General features: G+C 36.8%; 1 protein-coding gene across 2 annotated transcripts in view; it reads left to right on the plus strand.

Moving 5' to 3' along the window:
* The window catches only part of CFAP54 (cilia and flagella associated protein 54), a 391,130-nt gene that overhangs the window by 191,315 nt on the left and 178,046 nt on the right, over nucleotides 1-21,769 (plus strand). For both annotated transcript variants that reach the window (XM_015152488.3, XM_077954781.1), the window contains 6 exons: nucleotides 1,743-1,809; nucleotides 3,959-4,141; nucleotides 6,547-6,633; nucleotides 12,619-12,741; nucleotides 17,077-17,130; nucleotides 20,932-21,127. In XM_015152488.3, coding sequence (XP_015007974.2) covers nucleotides 1,743-1,809; nucleotides 3,959-4,141; nucleotides 6,547-6,633; nucleotides 12,619-12,741; nucleotides 17,077-17,130; nucleotides 20,932-21,127 — 710 coding nt within the window. The remainder of the gene's footprint in view (nucleotides 1-1,742; nucleotides 1,810-3,958; nucleotides 4,142-6,546; nucleotides 6,634-12,618; nucleotides 12,742-17,076; nucleotides 17,131-20,931; nucleotides 21,128-21,769) is intronic.

The following is a 21,769-nucleotide window of genomic DNA, read 5'->3' on the forward strand; positions in this document are numbered from 1 at the left end:
CTCCTGCCTTTCCCTTATAAAGGCCATTGTGACAATCCAGGATAATCTTCCCTATCTCAGTTGCCTTAATTTAATCACATCTGCAAAGTCTTTGTTGCCCTATAAGGTCACATATTCATAGGTTCTGGAGATAAGGTCATGAATATCTTTGGGGGTCCATTATTTAGCCTACCACACATAACACATGTGAATGTCTTTAACAATGGCTTATGCATAGCTAGCACTCACAAATATCTTAAGTATTTCAAATTTCTGATTAACATGAGAAATTTGAAAAGTATGGAGGGATTAGAGGTATAGGTTTCCTTCACCTCTCCAGTTACTTCTTTAGCTGACCTGTCGGAGGTGGTGAGCAACAACCTGCATAGTGTTTTAAGCTGTAGAGCACACTTAAAAAAACTTACCTGTTCCTAGGTGGTGATCACATTGCTTTCAGATTAGCATCTTCAGTCAGGGAAGTAAGAAAGTACTGCTTTAAAAGTATTAAATGTCAAAGATTTAGACTTCTGTCAAGTTTAATTTTTTTGTGCTCCTGGGATAGAACACACACACACACTCTCTCTCTCTCTTTCTCTCTCTCTCTGTCTCTTTGTCTCCTGAAACAGTCTGAGCTTATGACTTAGTGGAGCTTGTCAATTGGGAATGGAAAAGCCAAGGAAAGGAACAGGTTGGAAAGGAACAGCTACAGGCTTCCTGCCAGAGGGCACCTCCGCTTCTCTGAGCTTCTGAAGTTATTACCTAGTGATTTTTAACAAACAGAAAGTAATTTCCTGGTTTCCCAGCTGGAAGTCTGACTGTCATAGGAGATGTCATTCTACAGGGGCTTTGGCTGTTTTCCTAGACTCCCTGAGTAGAGGAAACTCTTCTCCCCCCTGTAAAATACCGCACTTGAAGATCCACACAGTGAAGCTGAACTGAGGTAGACATTGTTAATAATGTAGTGAACCTGACTGGTTTTATCTAAGAAAGACTTAGGAGAAGGTAATGTGGTTGGTAGTTGCAAATGTGAATTTTAAGACTCTTATATAGAAAACTCAAACTCTTTTTCTAACGGACATAAAATGAAAGAGTTGTAATGGAGAGATATTAATGTTTGGTGGAGATACTTAATGCTGTGAATGGCTCCATAATAAACAGCTAGAGAGAAGATACAATGCTTCAGTCTTCAGGTGGAATTATTTAACCGCACTCATCAAAAGCCTTTACTGTGCACCCACTTTTACCAAAAGCTTTCACTTCCAGGGCTTCATTCAGTGGAACCGATAGGATAAGTGCCCAAAAGTGTAGGCATAACAATGTTTACCTCAGCATTGGAAAACGCCAGTGGAGATTCATATTTTTATGTTATGGCACATCTGTATGATAAAACATTAAAGTTCTTTAGAATAATGATATAGTCCGTTATGTCTGTGAATGAAAAATTTGTTTATAAAGTTGTATGTATTGCCTAATTCTACTCTTAATGTGTATGTATGTGTTTCTCTGTGTGTATAGTTATATACAGAAAAAATATATATAAGGAAATTGACTAAAATGTTACTAGTAATCATGTTTAGGCAGTAGGATTACAGGGGATTTTTTTTATCTTCTTTAATGTATTTTCCTTTTATTTTCTTATATATTTATATGTATATTTTTTCTTATACATTTTGTGTTCTAAATATGTATGTAAAGACATATTCATATCAAAATGTTTTTGGAAAATTTTTACTGATCAGTTTATTTTTCTTATACTTACTTAGATTTATTAAGTCATTGAATGTTGAAAAGAAAACTGACTGTTGCATTTTGTCTGCATTACTCTTTCAGGTAACGCTTTATTTATGTATGTTTTTCCATGGTAGCACAACCATTCATTGGATCAGTAAAAAAAGTTTATCATATTCAGAAAACTCAGGTAGCAAAATAGCATGAATCTTGATTAAATATCACAAGCCCATCTTTCTCTTGATCGCTGAACCCCTGTGAGACCTTCACCTTTAATTTCTTTTTTTTCTTTTTTTTGAGATGGAGTCTCACTCTGTCACCCAAGCTGGAGTGCAGTGGTGCAATCTCAGCTCACTGCGACCTCTACCTCCCAGGTTCAAGCGATTCCTGTGCCTCAGCCTCCCAAGTGGCTGGGATTACAGGCACGTACCACCACACCTAGCTAATTTCTTGTATTTTTAGTAGAGCTAGGGTTTTACCATGTTGGCCAGGCTGGTCTCGAACTCCTGACCTCAGGTGATCTACCCGCCTTGGCCTCCCAAAGTGCTGGGATTATAGGTGTGAGGCACCGTGCCTGGCCCACCTTTAATATTTAACAGAGTCAGTTTTCTCCTTTACACTACAGAAGAAGGAATTTTACAGATGGGGAAACTGAGTCTTCTGTCATTAGGAAGATCATGTTACTAGTAATCAGTATGAAGCCAGTCTGTTTGACTTCAAATAGTTGCCTTAGGTTACCTCATCTCTAAATTCAGTTTTGCTTGGTTATATGATATAAAATCTATCTTATGATGAAGGTGAAAAATAACTTGAAGACTACAGGAGAGGTGTTCTTGCAGTTCTCAGAATTTTGGTTTGACTTCACTGAAGAAGAAAGGGGCTTTTATCTGAAATACAAGACATTTTGAAATTCCAAAATGTAACCAGGGACCTTTGCAATCTACTAAAGGTTCTATTTACTTTGAAAGATGGGCACTCTTGTTCTGTGTATGAGAGAAGTCTCATAGCTTATGAAATCTAAATAAGTGAGTTCTTCAGGAAGGGCTTCTCTGAATGTAAGGCCAGACTTTTCAATTTTCTTATGTTCCTTATACCTCTTGTCTGGGCTTCAAAGGGAAGAAGTACAAGAGGCAGAGGTGCAAAGGAAATGACCCAACTCTGACTTGTTAAATCGCATTCTTTACTTTCTGATACTCCTTGTTCTTGAAGATAATGCTGTTTATGTTTTAGAAAATATGTGTTTTAACAAGTATTTAACATTTTGCTTAATGTGGACAATAATGTGTGTATTATTTCTTAGTAATACTATACCTAAAATAAAAATTAGCTGGTGGGATTTATCTTAAAAGCCTATTAATTCTTTTTATGATTTTAAAACAAATGTATGATAGTAAAAATTTCAACAACTACAAAGTATTTTAGAATAGTATATCTCATGACCTTAATAAGCCATTGGATTGAAATTCTTTCTGATATATACATTAAAATAATTTCATAATGCGTTTGTCATTAAGAAATTTTAATTGTTAAAATAACAAAGAAGCACCCTTAAATGAAAAATGTGGTTTTACATATTCATCTTGTCTCCCCAACATCTAGTGTAATGTTGGTTACATAAATTACCAAAAACTGTTGGTCAAATTATAACAATAGTCTTTTCATTTAAGCTGTTAGAAGTTTGGAATTACCTCTGCCTGATTGAGACTTCTGAAACAAGTAGTCATTTCCTCTACTTATAGCTTGGTATAGTGGAAAGAACATAGTTTTTTTTTTTTTTTTTTTTTTTTTAGCTAAATAGACATGGCTTTGAATCTCCTTTCTGCCATTGTTAGCTGTGTGACTTCAGATACATTTTTTAAGCCTCAATTATATCATTTGTGACATAATAATCCTCCCTTCTAAGAGCAGGTTAAAATAACATTAAATGAGATAATGTTTATAAAGAACTTACCGGCAGTGCTTAACATAAGATTGACCCTCAACAAAAGATAATTTAATATAATTATAATTTCTTTGAAAATAAGAGGTATCCAACTACCATGGAATTTAAAAAGCCCATCTGGAGTGATAAAAGCATTTGGAACCTGTAATGATGATAATATAAATGATAAGTACCATTTATTACAAAGTACAGTGTGCTAGGTATATACTAAGCATTTTATAAAGCAATATATGTATTTGTCTTTTTTTGTTTCATTATTGAAAATGCAATATATAGCTCTTTATATTTCACTTTTTTTTTCATTTTCAGGGTTTGCTTAGAACCACACTTCCACATCCCAAAGCTGAACGTTGCTATGCTCAGTATGAAATCACTCAGCTTCTCCCAGGCATCGAACTCTTCTCAGATAGATACAGGGCTGACATTTGCTCTGTAATTGCAAGTCTGTATTACATTATACGTGAACTGCACTTTGTTAGGCAAAATCTAATAGTAAGTAGTTTGTAAAATCAAAAAATATGTATCACTGGGATATTTTGCTCCACTTACCTCATACTTTTCAAATTTTGCTAATATTCTTTTGATCAGTTACTGTTTAACTTTTAAACTCTACATATGTAGGATTCTTAATGACACTTCAAACTAAAGTATATTAATTAATATTCTTTCTTTGCATTTTGGATACAAAAGCAGACTATTTGATTTTTTCTCCTTTTACTGTGTTACTTTATATTTTTTTCTTAAGATAGTTGGTGAAATTGATCAGAATGCATCACTGATCTCAAACACGGAAATCTAGTGTACTTGTAAGCCACTGCATTAAGTTGTTCAGGTTATATCAATCCCAAAACTGTGAGAGTGTTTCTTTATTGAGATAAGTTTATCTTTATGTCTCTTATCTTTTCTCTGTCAATGGTGCATCTAAGAGGAAAACAGATTCTAAGCATGAGATAAAAACAGACATTTCTTAATGTCCTAGAAAATAAAAAAATCCAAATACAGCTCTCCTCTCCTTTGGGGAAAGAAATCGCAGTATATGTCATACATTTGAAGCTGGTTGCATTAAAAAATTAATATGTTCTATTAGAATTGTTGGTCATTTTATATTTTCCTCCATTATTTTGTCTTTTTACTTTCTTTATGTTCTTTCCTCTATTTTTTCACATCTCTTTTTTCCCTTTGTTTGCTTCTTTATAGCTATTCTTTCTTTTTTCTGCTCCTTTCCCTTTCCTCCGTGATTTTCACCTACTTACTTTTTTCTCCCATATATTGTTTTCTATTCTCTTGGTATATTTATCCTTCTAAATTCAACTCTGTCTTTATATTGAAAATATTTATTGTCCCCTGATATGAATTGTTAGCTTATAAAACCATGTATTAAAGTAAAGAGATTGATAAGTGCATTTAACACTTGGCAGACTTGCTGAGAAATTGTTTATTTTTAAAAAATAACAAAATGGTGCCCCTCTCACTGTTAAAGGGATTCATTTCTGGGTTGAAGAAATAGTTCTATCCCCTGGGTAACCTTTAGCTGTCTAGTCATATTCATATATAATACATATCACTGTGCTGGAAAAGAAATGAGATTTTTTTTCTCTAAAGCTGAAGAAATTGAGAATGTTTTTCTGAATAATTGAGCAATTGGCAGCAATAAAATGGTGTGTTTTTATTTCTCGCTAAAGAAAAAGAAACTAAATCTCAAAGGTAATCGCCAACTCTTAATGTTTTGTGCTGCATTAATTGTGGAAAAAGGTATTGTGTTATGTTTGTTAGGCATAGTTATAGAAAAATGTTTTATGTTTGAAATCATTTAAGACCAGTTCTAATCCTTTAAAAAAGCTGTTGCTATTAGCAGCTGCCAGTTACCTGACAATTAGAGGTTCCCCAGCTGAAATTGCAAGAAGTAAACAATTTCCATTTTGTATTACATTAACCTTCTCCAGAAGAAGCCCAGTGGCTAAGGGGACTTCTGTGGAATATAAAATTTGCTATGTGACCCAGAGCTGTGGAGCTATGGGAAATAGTTTGCTAACTAATGGGGATCCCAATCATCCTTCCACTCCATCTTCCTTTGGCAGGGAAGGCTACAGTTGCAGGAACTGAGCTTAAGGTTTGATCTGAGGTCAGGAGCTGTTGCAATGTTAGGAAAAACTGTCCTCTCCATATCTTTCTCTGGATGGATCGTGGTTGGGCCATTTGAAATATTGATAGTCTGTAAGCCTTCACATATATCCATGGGACTTCAAGAGCAACTGAACTTTGGGGTGAATTCTAGGAAAATAAAAATATTATGTGAAGAGTAAGCTTGGGTTTTAATAAGTAGAATATATGCTATGTGAAGGCAGGGATTTGTTAGATTTTGTTCTCATTCAACAGTGCCTAACACATAATAGGCAGGTTATAAATATTTTTTGTTGATAGAAAAATTCTAGTTGAAGACAAAAAGCAACTGGCATTAAAATGAGTAAGTAGGATCCAGTTGGGGGCAGAGATTGAGTTCCTTTGCTTTAAATTTTGCATTTATTTGGTAGCTCATTTGCTAGAATTTTTCCACAGGCCACAGTGATTCGTATATTTATGTTGAGTTAATTGTTTTCAAGGAAGATAATTGATTGGATTTTTACCTCTTCCTGCTTAAAGAGATGTACAACCTAGATTTGGGGTACCAAATGGCATCTACTGGGAATTGTAAGTCTCTAACAGCATCTTAAAGTTCCGATAAACTTATGAAGCATGTGCTAGATAGATTATTTCACTTATTTTCAACAGTATAGTTTCCTATCATGGAAAGTAAATCAATATATAACATATCCTATATTTAATATTTGGCTAAATTTGATTATTAGGTTATTAGTTTGATAAAATATATTTTGAAACGAGTGTTTTTCTCCTCATAGATTCTTCCTCTCCTTGCATTGTATCAATATTTTGTTTCTGGAATTTGTCAAGATATAATCAGAAGTCTAGAAGCAAGAATCCTCAAGGTATGTTACAAGCTTTTAAGACATTTGATATTCTTGAACTATTAAAGATATTGTCATGTATTAATTTGATTTTAGGACTTATATTAACAAGCTGATAATAACATGGCATTACACTGATATAAAAAATAACTTAGCCATTATTATAATAAAGTACGAGAAAAAGCCAGTTAGAAAGGTGTAGATTATTTTATGCTTGGACCACAGTAAAGTGAGGAACAGCTGCACATGGAAATAAGGTTCACCCAACACCAATTGGCCTGGAAATCGCCACTTCTGAGAGACTGGCTTCCTGGTGAAGACCAACTGAACCAGTTTTCTGAAGCTTCTGTGAATTTATTCCTAAGAACCTTTATGGAGATCATGGTACACAAGAATTTTTCAATGCACAGGTAATTGAATTAACAAGATCAGATAGATGCTAAATTACAAAAAATCCTGTAATCCAGAAGTCAGTTAAGGTTCTCTGCTTTTGAGATGCATGTGCAATTGATTGACTTGAACACCACATGGGATGGGAAGCACCTTATTCTCTATGCTCTCTATCCTAATCACTCATGTTGCCTGCTCCCACTTTTGTTGAATTTGTTTTGTACATGGATCATCTCAATATCCAACAAATTTGCTCCCAGTTCTGTACCTCCTCAACTGTAATATGGAGTTCAACCCTATTTTATATTTTACACACACACACCCGCGTGCGCACGCGCACGCGCACACACACACACACACACTGTGTATTCACCCTTTTTTCTATAGTGGACTTTACTAAAAATTAGGAAGACAGAGAAATTTAAGTTGAGGCAAAACAAACAATTGAAGATAGAACATTTGGCTTTCTTGAGCTTAAAATCTTTCTTGGCCATCATCTCATGCTTTTGCCACCGACTGAATGGAGCAATCAGCTATGGGCTGGTAAACGTCACAATTGGCTCTAAAAAAATAAACCTCAAAGCCGGGCGTGATGTCTCACGCCTGTAATCCCAACACTTTGGGAGGCCAAGGCGGATGGATCTCCAGGTCAGGAGTTCGAGACCAGCCGGGCCAACATGGCGAAACCCCATCTCTACTAAAGATAAAAAAATAATTAGCCACGTGTGGTGGCGGGCACCTGAAATCCCAGCTACTCTGGAGGGTGAGGCAGGAGAAAAGCTTGAAACCAGAAGGTAGAGGTTGCAGTGAGCTGAGATCACACCACTGCACTCCAGCCTGGGCGACAGGGCGAGACTCCATCTCAAAAAAACAACAAAAAACAAAAAAACACCTCAAAATTTTCATTTGTGGCATTTTCAATTTCCATCCATGGTGTGAATACTCCCACTATGTCTGACTTCAAGCTACCGACTAGACATCACTAATGATGGAATCAGGGACAAGATGTGCACAATTAGCTCTTGCAAATTGGAGTGAGTGGGCTCCAATACACCACTGGCTTAATTCATACTTCTGCTTTTGTGGAAATACTCTCTGCCTTTTGTTGCCAAATTTCTCCCATTTTCTAATAAGGGAAAATTAGACTTCCATTTGAATTTCTCTTCATGTCTAAACCCTGCCCTGGGGCCTATATTTTCAGACCTAAATAGTTTGTGGCATGCTATTTCTAAGTAAAGAAATGAAGAATTCTGGTGCTGATTATTAATGATTTTAACCTGGGAATAAATAATTTGTTACTGATCATAAAATTTTCTGAATCACCCTCTCTGAGTTACTGAACTCTTATGAGTTCTATTGCTTTTGAATTCCAACACTTTTAAAAGAAACTGAATGTAACTTTTCTCTCTTTTTTACAAAAGATAATGTTCTCTTCAATATTGCAAAATTCTTGAGGCTAGGATCTGTATCTTATTCATCTTTTAATTCCCTGTAGCGTCTTGAGTAATACATTCACATAGTTGAAATTCAGTAATTAACTATTGAATTTAAAATCTGCAGACATTTTTCAAGTGCCTACGTGCACTCTCTATAGTGTTTAGTGGGAACTCACCTAGAAAATACTTGGCAGATGTTTATTGATTTAACTCTAAAACAACATTTATCGAGTACTTCCTATTTAAAAGCACAATGTTAGTAACTCCAGTCGAAGAAATGTAACCAATGATCCTTGCTTATAAGGAAGTGAAAACTAAGAAGAAAGACAGGACGTATACCCAAGATAATAATGTTGGCACCTGCCACTTGATCATTTCCAAATGGGTGTGATGAAGACTCTCCAGGAGTTTGAAAGAGGAAAAAATGGCTTTGAGTCTTTAGGTTTCACTAAGTAGGTAAGATTTAGGCTTGAAAAGAGTAGAATTCATGGAGCAGGAGAGAGGAAAAAGGGAACATTTCTTGGCCGTCAGTGTGAAAGATAGGTGAGAAAATATTGACTTGTTTAGGGGGTAGGGGTGGTTCAGTTACACTAGAGTGGAGGTTTTGGGTAGGCAGGTTGTAGAAGATAACATGAGTATACCAGAGGTCGATGACACTGAGAATACCAGGGACTTAGTCTTGAATTCTCAACTCTGAAGAGATATAATTTGGAGGTGGAGCTATGAGAGAAATGAAGAGATTGCAATATCCGAATTTTGTAACATGTACAATCTGGTCTGTCCTTAAGAGGCAAGAAGCATGAAAGGGTTGCAATGATCATAACTTATCAAGAGGAGATCTAGATGGGCACCAAAAGACATAATCTGGAACAAAGTGGTTAGATGACTTTTTAAAAATCATATTGTTAGCACTTGGTAGCTGTTTTTGTCCTAGAGTAGCATAAAAACCAGAGAAGAATTGTGGACTTCATTCTGGAGAACTGGGTTGGAGAATTAATTACAGAATTTATATAGAATCTTATTGTTTCTATAATTAACTAATTGTAGAATTTGGATCAGGAGAATGACATGATCTTATCTGGTGTCTGGTACCAGTGTCAGGAGTAGAGTGAGCAGTGGGATCTTATTGGCATAGTAGGATTGAAAAACCAGACTAGGGTTTTGACAGAGCAATGAAAGAGGACAAATGATGGATCATACAGAGGAAGGAATGACAGCCTGTGTGAGCAGAGTTTGCCTGACCTTTCTGAAGTAAACTGGGGTCAGGGAGTGGGAAGAGAGAAAAGTCATAGTCGGGAAATAACACACAATGATGATTCCTGACAAATCAAAGAGCAATAGATCACACTCTGAAGTTTCTATAGTGCCCTAGTGTCTTTCAGGGAAAGCTTTAAGACCTCTTCATGATCAGCTGGCCTGGCTTCACTTTAGAACTGCCAACATCTTGAAAGATTTGTCACTCTCAACACATCAAACCTAGGAAGGGTACCAGTGATTCTATATTTGTGTGAGTGAATGGTTGATTTATGGGTAGTTCTTTTTGCTCTCTGGCTTGTTTGTGTTTGCAGTGTTGGTCACCTCTGAAAATATATGTCCATTATTTACCCAATTGCTTTTTCAAATGGTCAGATTGGTATGATAAACTGAAGCCAGAAAGAGTCCATGTTCAGCAATCTTATAGTCAAAACTCAAGGAAACTAACCACATACAGATATAGGGAAGTGTTTCCTCCTAGGGGTAATGAGAAAAATGGTCATCTAGAAACCTGAAAGAGTTTATATGTCTCCCCCAGAGCCTCCTTTGATATTATATGGCACTGGGGAGATTAGACCCCAAGGTACCTTAGGCAAAGACCAAAGTATGCAACTCGATAGACAAGCAATTTTCTCTTTCTTATTAAAAATATTTTCCTGATCTTTTATATTTTATTTTCATGTTATTTATGTATACAGTTTCCCACTAGCGCACCTTTTTATTTCTTTAAAATTCGCACACTCTTGAGATTTCTAAGATAATAACAAATGGGAAACAGAGAGTATGATAGGTGGACATGCTGAGGATAAATGGAATTTTCTTTTCCTATGTTATGTATTTACACGTTCATCTAATTTCGTACTTTATTCTCTGCTTCCACATTTACCCTTCTCTGCTCTCTACAAAGTCACTAGATAGTTTTCACAATTTAAGTCAGGTTAGGGCCCTGTCCTGTTTAAAACTCTCCAGTAACTCCTTATCACACAAAGAATAATGTGCAGAGCCCCTACTCTGGTCTTCAGGTTCTACTTGACCTTTTTTGGCCAGCATTCATACTCACCTCCTGACCTCCTCCCCTTGCTCCCTGAGTCCTGCCATACGGCCTCTACACTAAGGTCCCTTAGCAGATTTTCATGTCTGTCTCCTTTAATGCCATTCCCAAATCTTCTCTTGAAGGTTTTCTTCACAGAGAATTCCTTCCTGACCACAGTCTTGAAAATAGCATTTGTGAGTGCCCTGTGTCCCTTTGTATTTGTGTATATCTTCATGTGTCACTGAAACTTAGCTAAACATGCATCCCAATGGAACATAACCTCTAAGAGGGCTTGGTACATATGAGGTGCTCCATAAATACGTTGAACGAATTTATGAAAAATAAGAAAAATAAGAAAAATAAGAACTCCTTTTTCTATAATTTTCTGACTGATGATCCTGCTGGATTATATTCAAATTAAGCCATATAAAATACATAGCTATAAATTGATTATTATTATTAAATATATGTATTTAAAATTAACAGCAGCCATTAATTATGGATAAGAAAATTGTTCCTTGTAGCACCATTCACAATAGCAAAGACATGAAATAAACCTAAATGCCTATCATCGATAGACTAGATAAAATGTGATACATATACACCATGGAATAATATGCAGTCATAAAAAAGAATGAGATCATATCCGTTGCAGCAACCTGCATGGAGCTGAGCTGGAGGCCATTATCCTAAGCAAACTAACCCAGGAACAGAAAACCAAATACCACATGTTCTCACTTATAAGCAGGGACTAAATATTAAGGACACATGGACACAAAGAAGGGAACAATAGACACTGGGGCCTGCTTGAGAGTGTGGGGTGAGAGGAGGGTGAGGATCATAAAACTAACTACTGGGTACTATACTTGTTACCAGTAGAGGGTTGTGACTGCAAGTTGTTCAGGTTCTTGGCGTTTTGAACAAAGAACTGGACAAAACGCCCAGCAAAGCAAAGAAAGAATGAAACAACAAAAGAATGAAAGCAGAGATTTATTGCAAATGAAAGTACTCCACAGTGTGGGAGTGGGCGTGAGCAGTGGCTCAAGGGCCTGGGTACAGAATCTTCTTGGGTCCAAATATTCCCTAGAATTTTCTTGGGTCCAAACGTCCCCTATTCATATTGGCCACTTCGTGCTCACCCCATGTAAATGAAGTAGTGGCCCACAATCAGTCTGACTGGTTGCAGAAAGCAGCCAACCAGAGACTGAAGTAAGTTACAAAGGTTACTCGCCTGTGCAAACATCTGATTGGTTGCAAAAGGCAACCAATCAGAGGCTAGGGTGAAGTTACAAAGTTATACTTCTATGGAAAGGAAGACTCACCTGCAATCAGTCTGATTGGTTGCGGACAGCCAATTTTCCTATCTGCCGCGCAGAAGCGGTGGGGGTTTGCAAAGGGAGTAGCCTCTTAAAAGTTAAAAATAAAAGAAAATTAGTAGTTGTCTCTGTGTTGATACATTGTGGAGTTAGTCTCCCAGTTTGACTTTCCTCGTTGGGCTGGAGAACATTAGGAGTGTTTTTGTTTTGTTTTTCTTTTGGGCTATAGTTAATGGGAACAAAAAAAAATCATTAAAAAAACTTTTATACAGCTATCATATTATAAAAATATTAATGTGTTTGCCTCTGATGAAGTAAGCAGCATCTGATAAATGTCCATTGTTTTGAACAGCCGCCTGCTGTTGTTAGCTTCTTGGTCCATTGCACATGTATATGGGCACACACACAGACACTTGCATCTCTCTCCACTGTGTCTAGTAAACATTAATTCATAATGCATTACCAACATTAAGCAGAAACTTTGGATCTCAGAAAGTTGACGATTTTCTCTATACTTTGTTTTCTAAGTAAAACAAATTGTTTAATTAAGTACCTCATTGTTTCCTTTCCTTTACAGATAGAAGTCCTTATAGATTTGAGATTCTTTTCTGAAGCCTTTTATGAGATATCCCAAATTTTCTATGGAAAAAACATGCCTTGTTCAATACCCGCAGGCTATAAAGCTACTGGAAAAACGAAGGTAATCTGACAATTTGATTCAAAGCAATTTCTTTACCTGTGAGGGATACGTTCCTAAAATGTAGGGAACACTCCCACGAAAGTGTATTTACAATCTCTGGTATTTTAGACTTCTTTGTTAAGTCTGGTTACAACTAACATCAGGATTTTATGAGGTTTCATTTGTCTGGGTTGGAAGGGTGTCGTGGAGGAGGGAGCATGGTTTTGGAGTAGTTTTTACAGTCAAATTCTGGCTCAGGGATGCTGCATGTTGCTTTTTATTATAGTTACCATGGGCAGTCTCACTAGGCACATTTATCAGCCACTACTGCTTAGTTTTTTGGGTCTGACATTACAATTTCTGGTTAATATTTTAAATCAAAATAGTCTTTCCTTATGTCTTATTTGGGTCTCTTTGATTTTCATACTTTATACCAAAGTTTTAAGAATGTGTTCAAATTTCTTCTGATTTCTGTGAGGAGAGAACATTCCTCCATATTATCTAACCTTTTTTGATTTTAGGAGATAGTTTTTACCTGGCTTGTTTAATTTATATTTATAAACTGGATAATTGAAATACCCTTGAAAATGAATACTGGAATTGATGTTTAAAGCATAAATTAAATCAGAGGGAGCTATTATTTTCCTCTCTTTTGGTCTTCATGGTGATCTGGGAATCGCTGGATGATCATGCTTCAGGCAGATGCTTGTGACCCTCCTAGACCAGCAATAAAGGAAATAGGAGAAGGTAGCAAATCGGTTTGCCTGGGAGAGAGTGTATGTGTGAGGAGTGAGACTGATAGGCACAATACCAGCTGGTTGGATTCAAATTTGGAGGACCTAAAGCAACCTGGGGAATGAGCTATAAGTCTTGAAAACTACTAGCATAAGCTGACATTATATTTACATATAATATGACAATTACTTCAGAGTATTCTCCTAAAATGTACATTCTTGTTACTCCATATGACTGCTACAGCATTATAACTTATTGTAATAGGGTGTGAGGCTATCCACAGAACATCTCAAGAGGGATGTTTATTAGGCAATTGGATACATGCGTGTGCATAGGTATGTATATACATCCATATATATGCATATATCTATGTGTGATTGATAGATAGATGGATAGAGAGATACACAGAGAGAGGGGACAGAGAGTGAGACTGGTATCAGTTGGTTGATTGTTTTGCTCATTTTCTGCGGCATAAATTAAGCATCATCTTACCTGGAATAAATTAGCAATATTGCTTGCTCCTCAGTTAATTACACTTTAATTAGTTAAAAAATATTTTTGAGTGCTTACTGAATACAGGTGCCGTTCCAGGCAAGGAGATAGAGCAGAAGAAAGACAACAGGGGCTCCTGCTTTCCTGCAGCTTACAGTCCAGTGAGGAAGACAAACACCAAATACATTAAGCACATAAGTATATGTCAGGTCAATCACAATACACAGCTGTCAAGGACAATCAAGCAGAGTTGAGGGGATGGAGAGTGACCAGAGCAGTGAGGTGCTGTTTTATTCAAAGTGGTTTGGAGAATCTCTACAATAAGCAAGTTTTGAGGGAAGTGAGCCATGGAAAGATTTGAGGGAACAACCTTCCACGTGGGAGCAACTGTGAGGGCAAAGGTTCTAAAAGGGATGCTTGCAAGAAGTGGTTGAAGAAAACCAAGTAGGCAAAGTGAGGCTACAATGAGGAGGAAGAGGAGGAGGAAGAGGAGGAGGAAGAAGAAGAGGAGGAAGAGGAGGAGGAGGAGGAGTAGGAGGAGAGACCTAGGAGTCAGATCATGTAAGACCTCATAAGGCTTGATAAGGACTGGAATTTTCTCTAAATAAGATGAGAAATAGCGCAGAGTTTTGAGCAGAGAAGCGACATGATAGGAATTAAATATGAAAGGACACTGCTTACTATTGGGGAAGAGGCTGCGGGTGGGCAGGGGTATACATTCGGAGACCAGTTAGGAGGCTGTTGCAGATAATCTGGGTGGGGCATGATAGTGATTGAGATGATTGTGGTGAAGGGAGTGAGCAGCAGTCCAGTTCTGGGTGTGTTGTGAAGGTACAGCCAGCTGCATTTGCTGATAATGGTTTGGATACAGGATGTAAGAGAAAGGAGGCAAGGATGACTACAGAGTGTTCAACCTGAGCAACTGGTAGGAAGACGTTTTCATGTACTGAGATGGGGAATACTGCTCCAGATAGGGGTTGAACATGTTAAGTATGAGTTTCCCAGTAGACATCCAGGTGGAAATGCAGCATAGTTAGGTGCAGATCATACAGGGTCTGGAATTCAGGGGAGAGGTTGGGGTTGCAGGGACACATTTGGGAACGCTAGAAGAGAGATTTAAAATCACAGAACTGGATGAAATCAGCTGGGGATGAGGCAGATAGAGAAAAGCAAAAGTCAGAGGACTAGACATTAAGGTCACTCACATTTAGAGTCCAGGAGGATGAGAAGGAGAGAAACCAGTTGGGTAGGATGAGAAACAAGAGAGAGTTTTCAATGGTCACTGCTTTCACTGAAATAAATCAAAAGGTCAGAAACAAATTTTTACAAGTAGATTCCAAACTTCATTTTTATCAACTAGTTTTCATAAGATAAATGTATGGGTGAATCTATCTCCCAATAGATTCTGATTTCAGATTTTGTATTCTCAAAGTTAATTTGCAGCTTTCCAGCTTCAGTTGGGAATTTAAAAAGTGTAATTAAAAGAGGAAATGTGTTCAAGATTTATAATTAAAATAGGTGCCAATGGTATTAAGCTGCGGGCTAGTTATTTAAAGAAGGGATTAATGAATTAAGTTTCACTTGTAAAAGAAGTAACTGAAAAAGTCCTACAGATTACTATTGAACTTTTCACAGGCCTTTAAAAAAATTCTCTATTTTAACATTATATTGGTATTCTGCTCTTATCACCAAATCTAAAGTCCCATTATTAAACTCTCTTTAATTTATACCAACAAGGATTTCCCCTTGGATTCAGTTACTCACTTTTCAATGTATTATGGGTAATGAAGAATATCTTCAAAGAAGGGAAAAAATTTTAAAACACTTACCAATACTTTTTCAATAAAAGCTATCTGTGATGTATTGTTTTGGGAGGTTCCCTCAAAAGCAGATCCTGAGACTAGGATATGGGAACAATAGTGTCTTTGGGAAGTGATTCAAGGAAGTAAGGTGAGCTAGTAGGAGTGCTAGATAGGGAAGTGGGGAAAACCAATTCAGAGAGCGTGAATGAGAAGGTCACCGATATGGGTAACTGGGGCTCTCAGAGAGACTGGGTAGAACACTTCTGTTGTTCTTGTTTGGCAAGGTTTATTCTCTGCACTTCTAGTCTCTCCTGAACATTCTTATGGCCAGGCAAAGACGTACAGGTACTTGAGTAGGACACCATCTACATGTGTGCAACCTGTCCATGGAAGCTGTTGGTGACTTCCTGGTGACGAAGGGGGTTGAGGAAGGGGCAGAGGGACATCACTGTTGGATTCTACCAATGGGAATCTTTTAAAAAGGGTCTTCTATACCAAGAGAGATGCATCCTACTAGATACATCAGTCTCCTGTGGCAAATAAACTAAATGTTTCCTAATGCAACATTGTATTTAGAGCCAAATATAATGACAAATAATACACCAAAAACGGAAAAAACAACCAAAAATATTTATTCTGAATAGCAATACAATTTTGTCTCAAACTGGTAAAGATTTTTTTTAAGTGATAATACTCACTGTTGTTAAAAGTGCAATAATTCTGACATCTTCATACAATGTGGGTGGGAGGTGGGAGTGTAAATTGAGCCAGACTCTTTCAATTTTCTCAGTATATTCATATCTTTTGACCTAGAAATTCTGCTTCCAGGAATCTATCCTAAGGCAGTAATCACAAATATAGACAAAATAGTCATCAGTGTTATTTAAACTAGGGCTGAATGATGGGATAATGATGGGGAAGTGGCTCCCCGAGATGTCCAGCAATAGGAAAGAGATTATTAGGCTGCATTTGTAGGATAAAGTATCACCTACTCATTAGACTGAAGTTTACAAATAATTTAATGATATGTGAAGAAAATTATGATGTAAAAGTTTAGTGAACATGGAATACAAATCTATTTTAAAAAATTTAAAATACATCAAAAAGACATTAGTAGGAAAAACATCAAATATTAACATTGTATTTCTTAAAGGAAGTTGACATGTATGATTTTTACTTTCTTTATACTATGCTTATTTTTTCTGACTAGAGCATAAATCACTTTTTCAATAAAAATGATAATTAAAATAATTTTAGAATACATTAAATGTTTTATTTAAAAGAATACTCAATCTTGTTCTTGCTGTTACTACTTGTATTTTGACAGATATTTCAATCATTTGACTCAGGAAAACCTCTTACCAGTAAAGAAAATATACAGGTAAGGATAATAATATTTTATAAACATGGTTTTCCTAAGTGTGGATAATTTTTGAGTCATTCTAATCTATTTGGTTGATACAGTCTTTGATTCTGAAAATCTGCTATGTAATATTCTTTTTTTGCCCAGTATCTTTCACAAAAAGAGGATTCTACTGCCCATCTAAATACATTTGTTCCTGTCACAAATGGAATGATTGGGACTTAAGCACTTGATGACCTAGTAATATTTGAATATCTTGAAATAATAATTTTTAAAAATCCTAGGAGTATTGGCAGTCTGTCTCTCCTAGGAAGTGTTAGAGCAGGAGAGCTGTGGCACAACCCTTGTTAAAGGGGGCTATGGATGAGGAAGGAGTTCATAGAACCAGGCGACAGTTAATGCAGATAGATACACATGGTTTTTATTTTTTTAAGTGCTAGGAAACAGCATTAAGTAAGGTATTTATTTTTAATTAAATAATTTTGAGAGATATTTTCTCAAAGTTGCTTTATTTTTGTCTTCCATAATTTTAATAAGAATATATCTAACTTTTATTAAATGTAATCTTATTACTCTTCTATTAATGTGCATTTTATTTCACAAAGTTCACTTTTAATTATCCTTCAGATGATTTATTGTTTTTTATTTTCCTAAAAATTTGTTTTAATTTATAAGCAATTTGCCTGAAATGAAATAACTGGTATTAGGAAGATAGAAATATGTATTCATATTTCATTTTAGTGTTCCAAGACCTTTGGGTATCTAAGAATATTTCTTCCTTTCCCATCTTAAATGCCAGGGCATCCTAAAACACTTCCTTAGGGAGTGGTTTTTGGTATAAAAAGAATGTCTGTCTGATGATTTCTTTTTATGCAAAAAGAGACTAACAGTATAATGGAAATTCGGTTTCTATTAGCTAATTAGTTAAAACAGTACTGTTGGTCTGCTTAAGACTCTTCAGATTATACTTTATGTTTTTTTGCATAAAGAAGCGAGTGCTAAATAATATTACTAATTAATCTTCTTTTGATCCTCAAGTGTTTATGTGTAATTGTCAAGGCTCATTAAATCACTGTTTGCTGTGGAGAGAAAAGAGAAGAGAAACCTTCTCCCAACCAATCTGAAGTTTCATGCTTCAAGCTCTTCCAAACAATGGAATTTTTTTGTTTACATAAGGCAAATAGTTTCTCTTTTTTTTCTAGAATAGATAGCCCCAACATCTGCCTTACATATTAATTCAACAAATAAAATCAAGAGCTTATTGTGTGTAAGGCGGTAGGCTGCCAATCAACATTAGTTCTGATGCTGTCAATCAACACTAATCAATCGACAATACAGACAAACTACAGACTCTCATGGAGCTTGTATTTTAATGGGCAAGACTAGTAATAAAGCATGATATATAAGTAAATATGTTATAAATATGTAAATTATATAGTGCATTAGAAGGAGAACCATGCTATGGGAGAAAATAAATGCAGCTGTGCCTAAAGGGAATTGGGAGCATGGGGCTAGGTTGGAGATGGTAATTTTGAATGGGGTAATCAGGTTAGTCTTCACTGAAGTGGCTTTTGTGAATAGACCTGGAACAGCTAAAGGTGCAAGTCATATGAAATCTGGAGAAGGAACAATCTAAAAAGAGGGAAAGGTAAGTACAAAGGCCCTGAGACAAGATTGCCTAGCTTGGCGAGGGACATCTAAGCCAGTGTGGCTAGAGCTCTGTGAATGATGGGAGCAGTAAGAGATAAGGTCAGACAGGTCAAATTGAGAAGGGGTAGTAGGGCCATTGTAACCAGGCTGTTATCTGAGCAAAATGAGGAGCCACTGGAGAGTTTTGAGCAGTAGTGTGTCCTGACTGATTTATGCCATAAAGGGATTACTTTTCCTAATCTGTTGTGCCCGCCATGTGCCAGGTACTGTTCTGATGCTGTCAATCAAATACATCGTCAACCATAATACAAATTCCCAAACCTCAAAACGTTTACATTTGTGTGTGTGTGTGGGTCTCTCTCTCTCTCTCTCTCTCTCTCTCTCTGTGTGTGTTGGAGATATTGAGTTTAGAGATGTTGGATTTGAGATATCTGTTAGACATCCAAGTGGAGGAGTTGAGTCAGAAGTTGATTCTGTGAATTCGGAGTTCAGAAGAGAGGTTGGAGCTACAGCGAAAAAGTTGTGATTTCATCAGTATTCAGATGAGATTAAAACCATGAGCCTGATTAAGATCACCTAAGGGGAGGGAGTGAGGAGAAGGAAGAGTACTGAGTTCCAGGACAGTCCAATATTAAGAGGTATAGGAGAAGAAGAGGGACCAGCAAAGAAGAAAGAAAAGGAGAGGCCAGAGGAATAGGAAGGAAACCAAGGGAGTGTGGTGGCCTGAAAGCCAAGAGGAGAAAGCGTGTTTGGAAAGAGTGGGTGGTCAGTAGTACAAATTTTGATGATGAATCAAATACAATAATACTCTGAATCTTAAACATGAATTTTTTCACATTTAATGTCTCTAAAATCAGAATGCGTTTTACAGTTGATGGCATGTGACAGCTTAATTGGCGTATAAAATAATGGCATCAGATCAGAAGTAACATGGTATTTGAAGACTGATAATTGAACATTGGATTTAGCCAAGTGTAGGCCATCAGTGAATTTGACCAAAGGGTTAAGATGTAGGGATGGAGTGGGTTTAGGAGCAAATGAAAGGAGAGAAACTGGAACTCTTCAGAGTGTTGTTGTGAAGGGGAGGAAAGAATGGGGTAGTGGCTGGAGAAGGAAGTTGGGGTATAGAGAGTTTTGGGGTTATTGAAATGGAGGAGATGAAGCATGGCTGTGTGCTGATAGGAATGTTTCTGTAGAGAGTGGCATATTTATGATATAGGAGAGAATGGCTGAGTAGGCCATTGGAGAAAGGAATGATGGCCTAAGTGGTAATGCCAGCCTTAGATAGCAGAAAGGAAGGTAGAGCTGTGGGGGCAGATGCTCAGGTGGATGAAACAGATGGAGGAGTTTGCTCTACTCTGACTGCTTCAGTTTTCCTAGTGAAGTGGAGGAAGCAAGGCCATTGGCTGGGAGGAAATCAGGGAAGGAAAGGTTAGAATTCTGAGGAGAGAAGGGTGCAAAATGGTTGTCTAAGAAAGAAAGAGAGGGTGAATGGACTGGCAAACTATTGGAATATTACCAGGCAGCATTGAGGTTTGGTTGGGTACTTAAAATGGGATAATTTGTGTGATTGTGTGATTTTTCTCCATCCCTTTTCCACCCCAGGGATGCAGACCCTAAGAGGGCTCAGAGTTGGATTTCAGAGTTGGAGCTGTGATTTTGCTAAGGAAGTGTGTTTGGATAGGCAAGGACCCAGCGGGTTGAGGGTGTATATGAGAAGGGTTTCTAATGATTGATGGTGGACTCTAAGCAGGGTAGGGAGATTGCTTGTCTGCCCGTCTTTTCTTCTTCCTGTCATGGTATCTCTGATTTACTCACACTAAAGCAGAGTAGCCGGTGTATGTGTCTAATGAGCTTCCAGTTTGTCTGTTTTGATAAAGGATCCCATCCTTCACTCTGAGCACCAGGTTTACTCTGCCATGATGGCAGAACTGGCCTCATGAGGCACAGGTCAGAAATTGGTGGGGAACAGCAGAAGCATTGTTGAACTGTTGAGATGGTTCCGACATTACATGTCTCTCTCAATAGACCTCCCATTTACAATACCCTGTGCCCAGCCCTATATTCCTTCATCCAACACCAAATGTGGACTGCAAAAGAATGAAACTAATAATATCTGAAAAGGTATTTTTCTAACTTGCTCTTTTTCCTTTTTTCCATTTTTTTAAGGCAATGGATGAATTAAGAAATAAAGGCTTACCTGCAGTTCTGGTTACAATTGGCCAACCGCATCTCTTAAATAAGTTTAATTTTGTTAAAGCATACTTTTTCCTAAGTGTGGCTGCGACAATAAATTGTGTCCCAGAAAATAAATTTAAGACAGTAATTACCGACAGGAGCAAACCAAACCTACCAAACTTGAAAGGTAGTTGTTTTATTTTTTGCCTATTTCCCTTTCTCCTTCCTTTCCATAACTATTCTCCCAGCCCCCACTAATCTATATAAATGATATAGTATATATTCTTCCACATCTTTCTCTAAGCTCATATAATGACACACATATGTACTTATGTCTAGGTGTATGCATATACATACCTGTTTATATATATCCATATTCATATACTTTATATATAATATACTATCATATATATATACACATACATGATAGGATTTATCATTTATTTACAAAATGGTATATTCACATTTTTTTGCATTTGGTATTTCCCATGCAGAAAAACTTCGTTGAAATCACTCCAAGTCTACTGCTTTGCTTTGGTTCATTATATTGACTGTATAGTATTCTAGGCCATGATCATCCCCCATGTATGTTCCTTGGAAACAAAGTGCGTGTGCACCAATAGAAGAGTGATTGAATAAGAAGGAATGTGCCCCTCCACTGGTGCATGTGCACTTCATTTCCAAGGAACATTGCCACTGTGCAACATACCCAGATGACATAGTGTATCTTTCTATGAGGTATATAACCCATGGGTGGGATTTATGGGCCATGGAGAAATTTTCAATTGTATTAGATGTTGCCTTAAAAATAGGTGATTTTTACCATTCA

This window comes from Macaca mulatta, chromosome 11 (genome assembly GCF_049350105.2).
Source record: "Macaca mulatta isolate MMU2019108-1 chromosome 11, T2T-MMU8v2.0, whole genome shotgun sequence".
Classification (NCBI taxonomy): Eukaryota; Metazoa; Chordata; class Mammalia; order Primates; family Cercopithecidae; genus Macaca; species Macaca mulatta.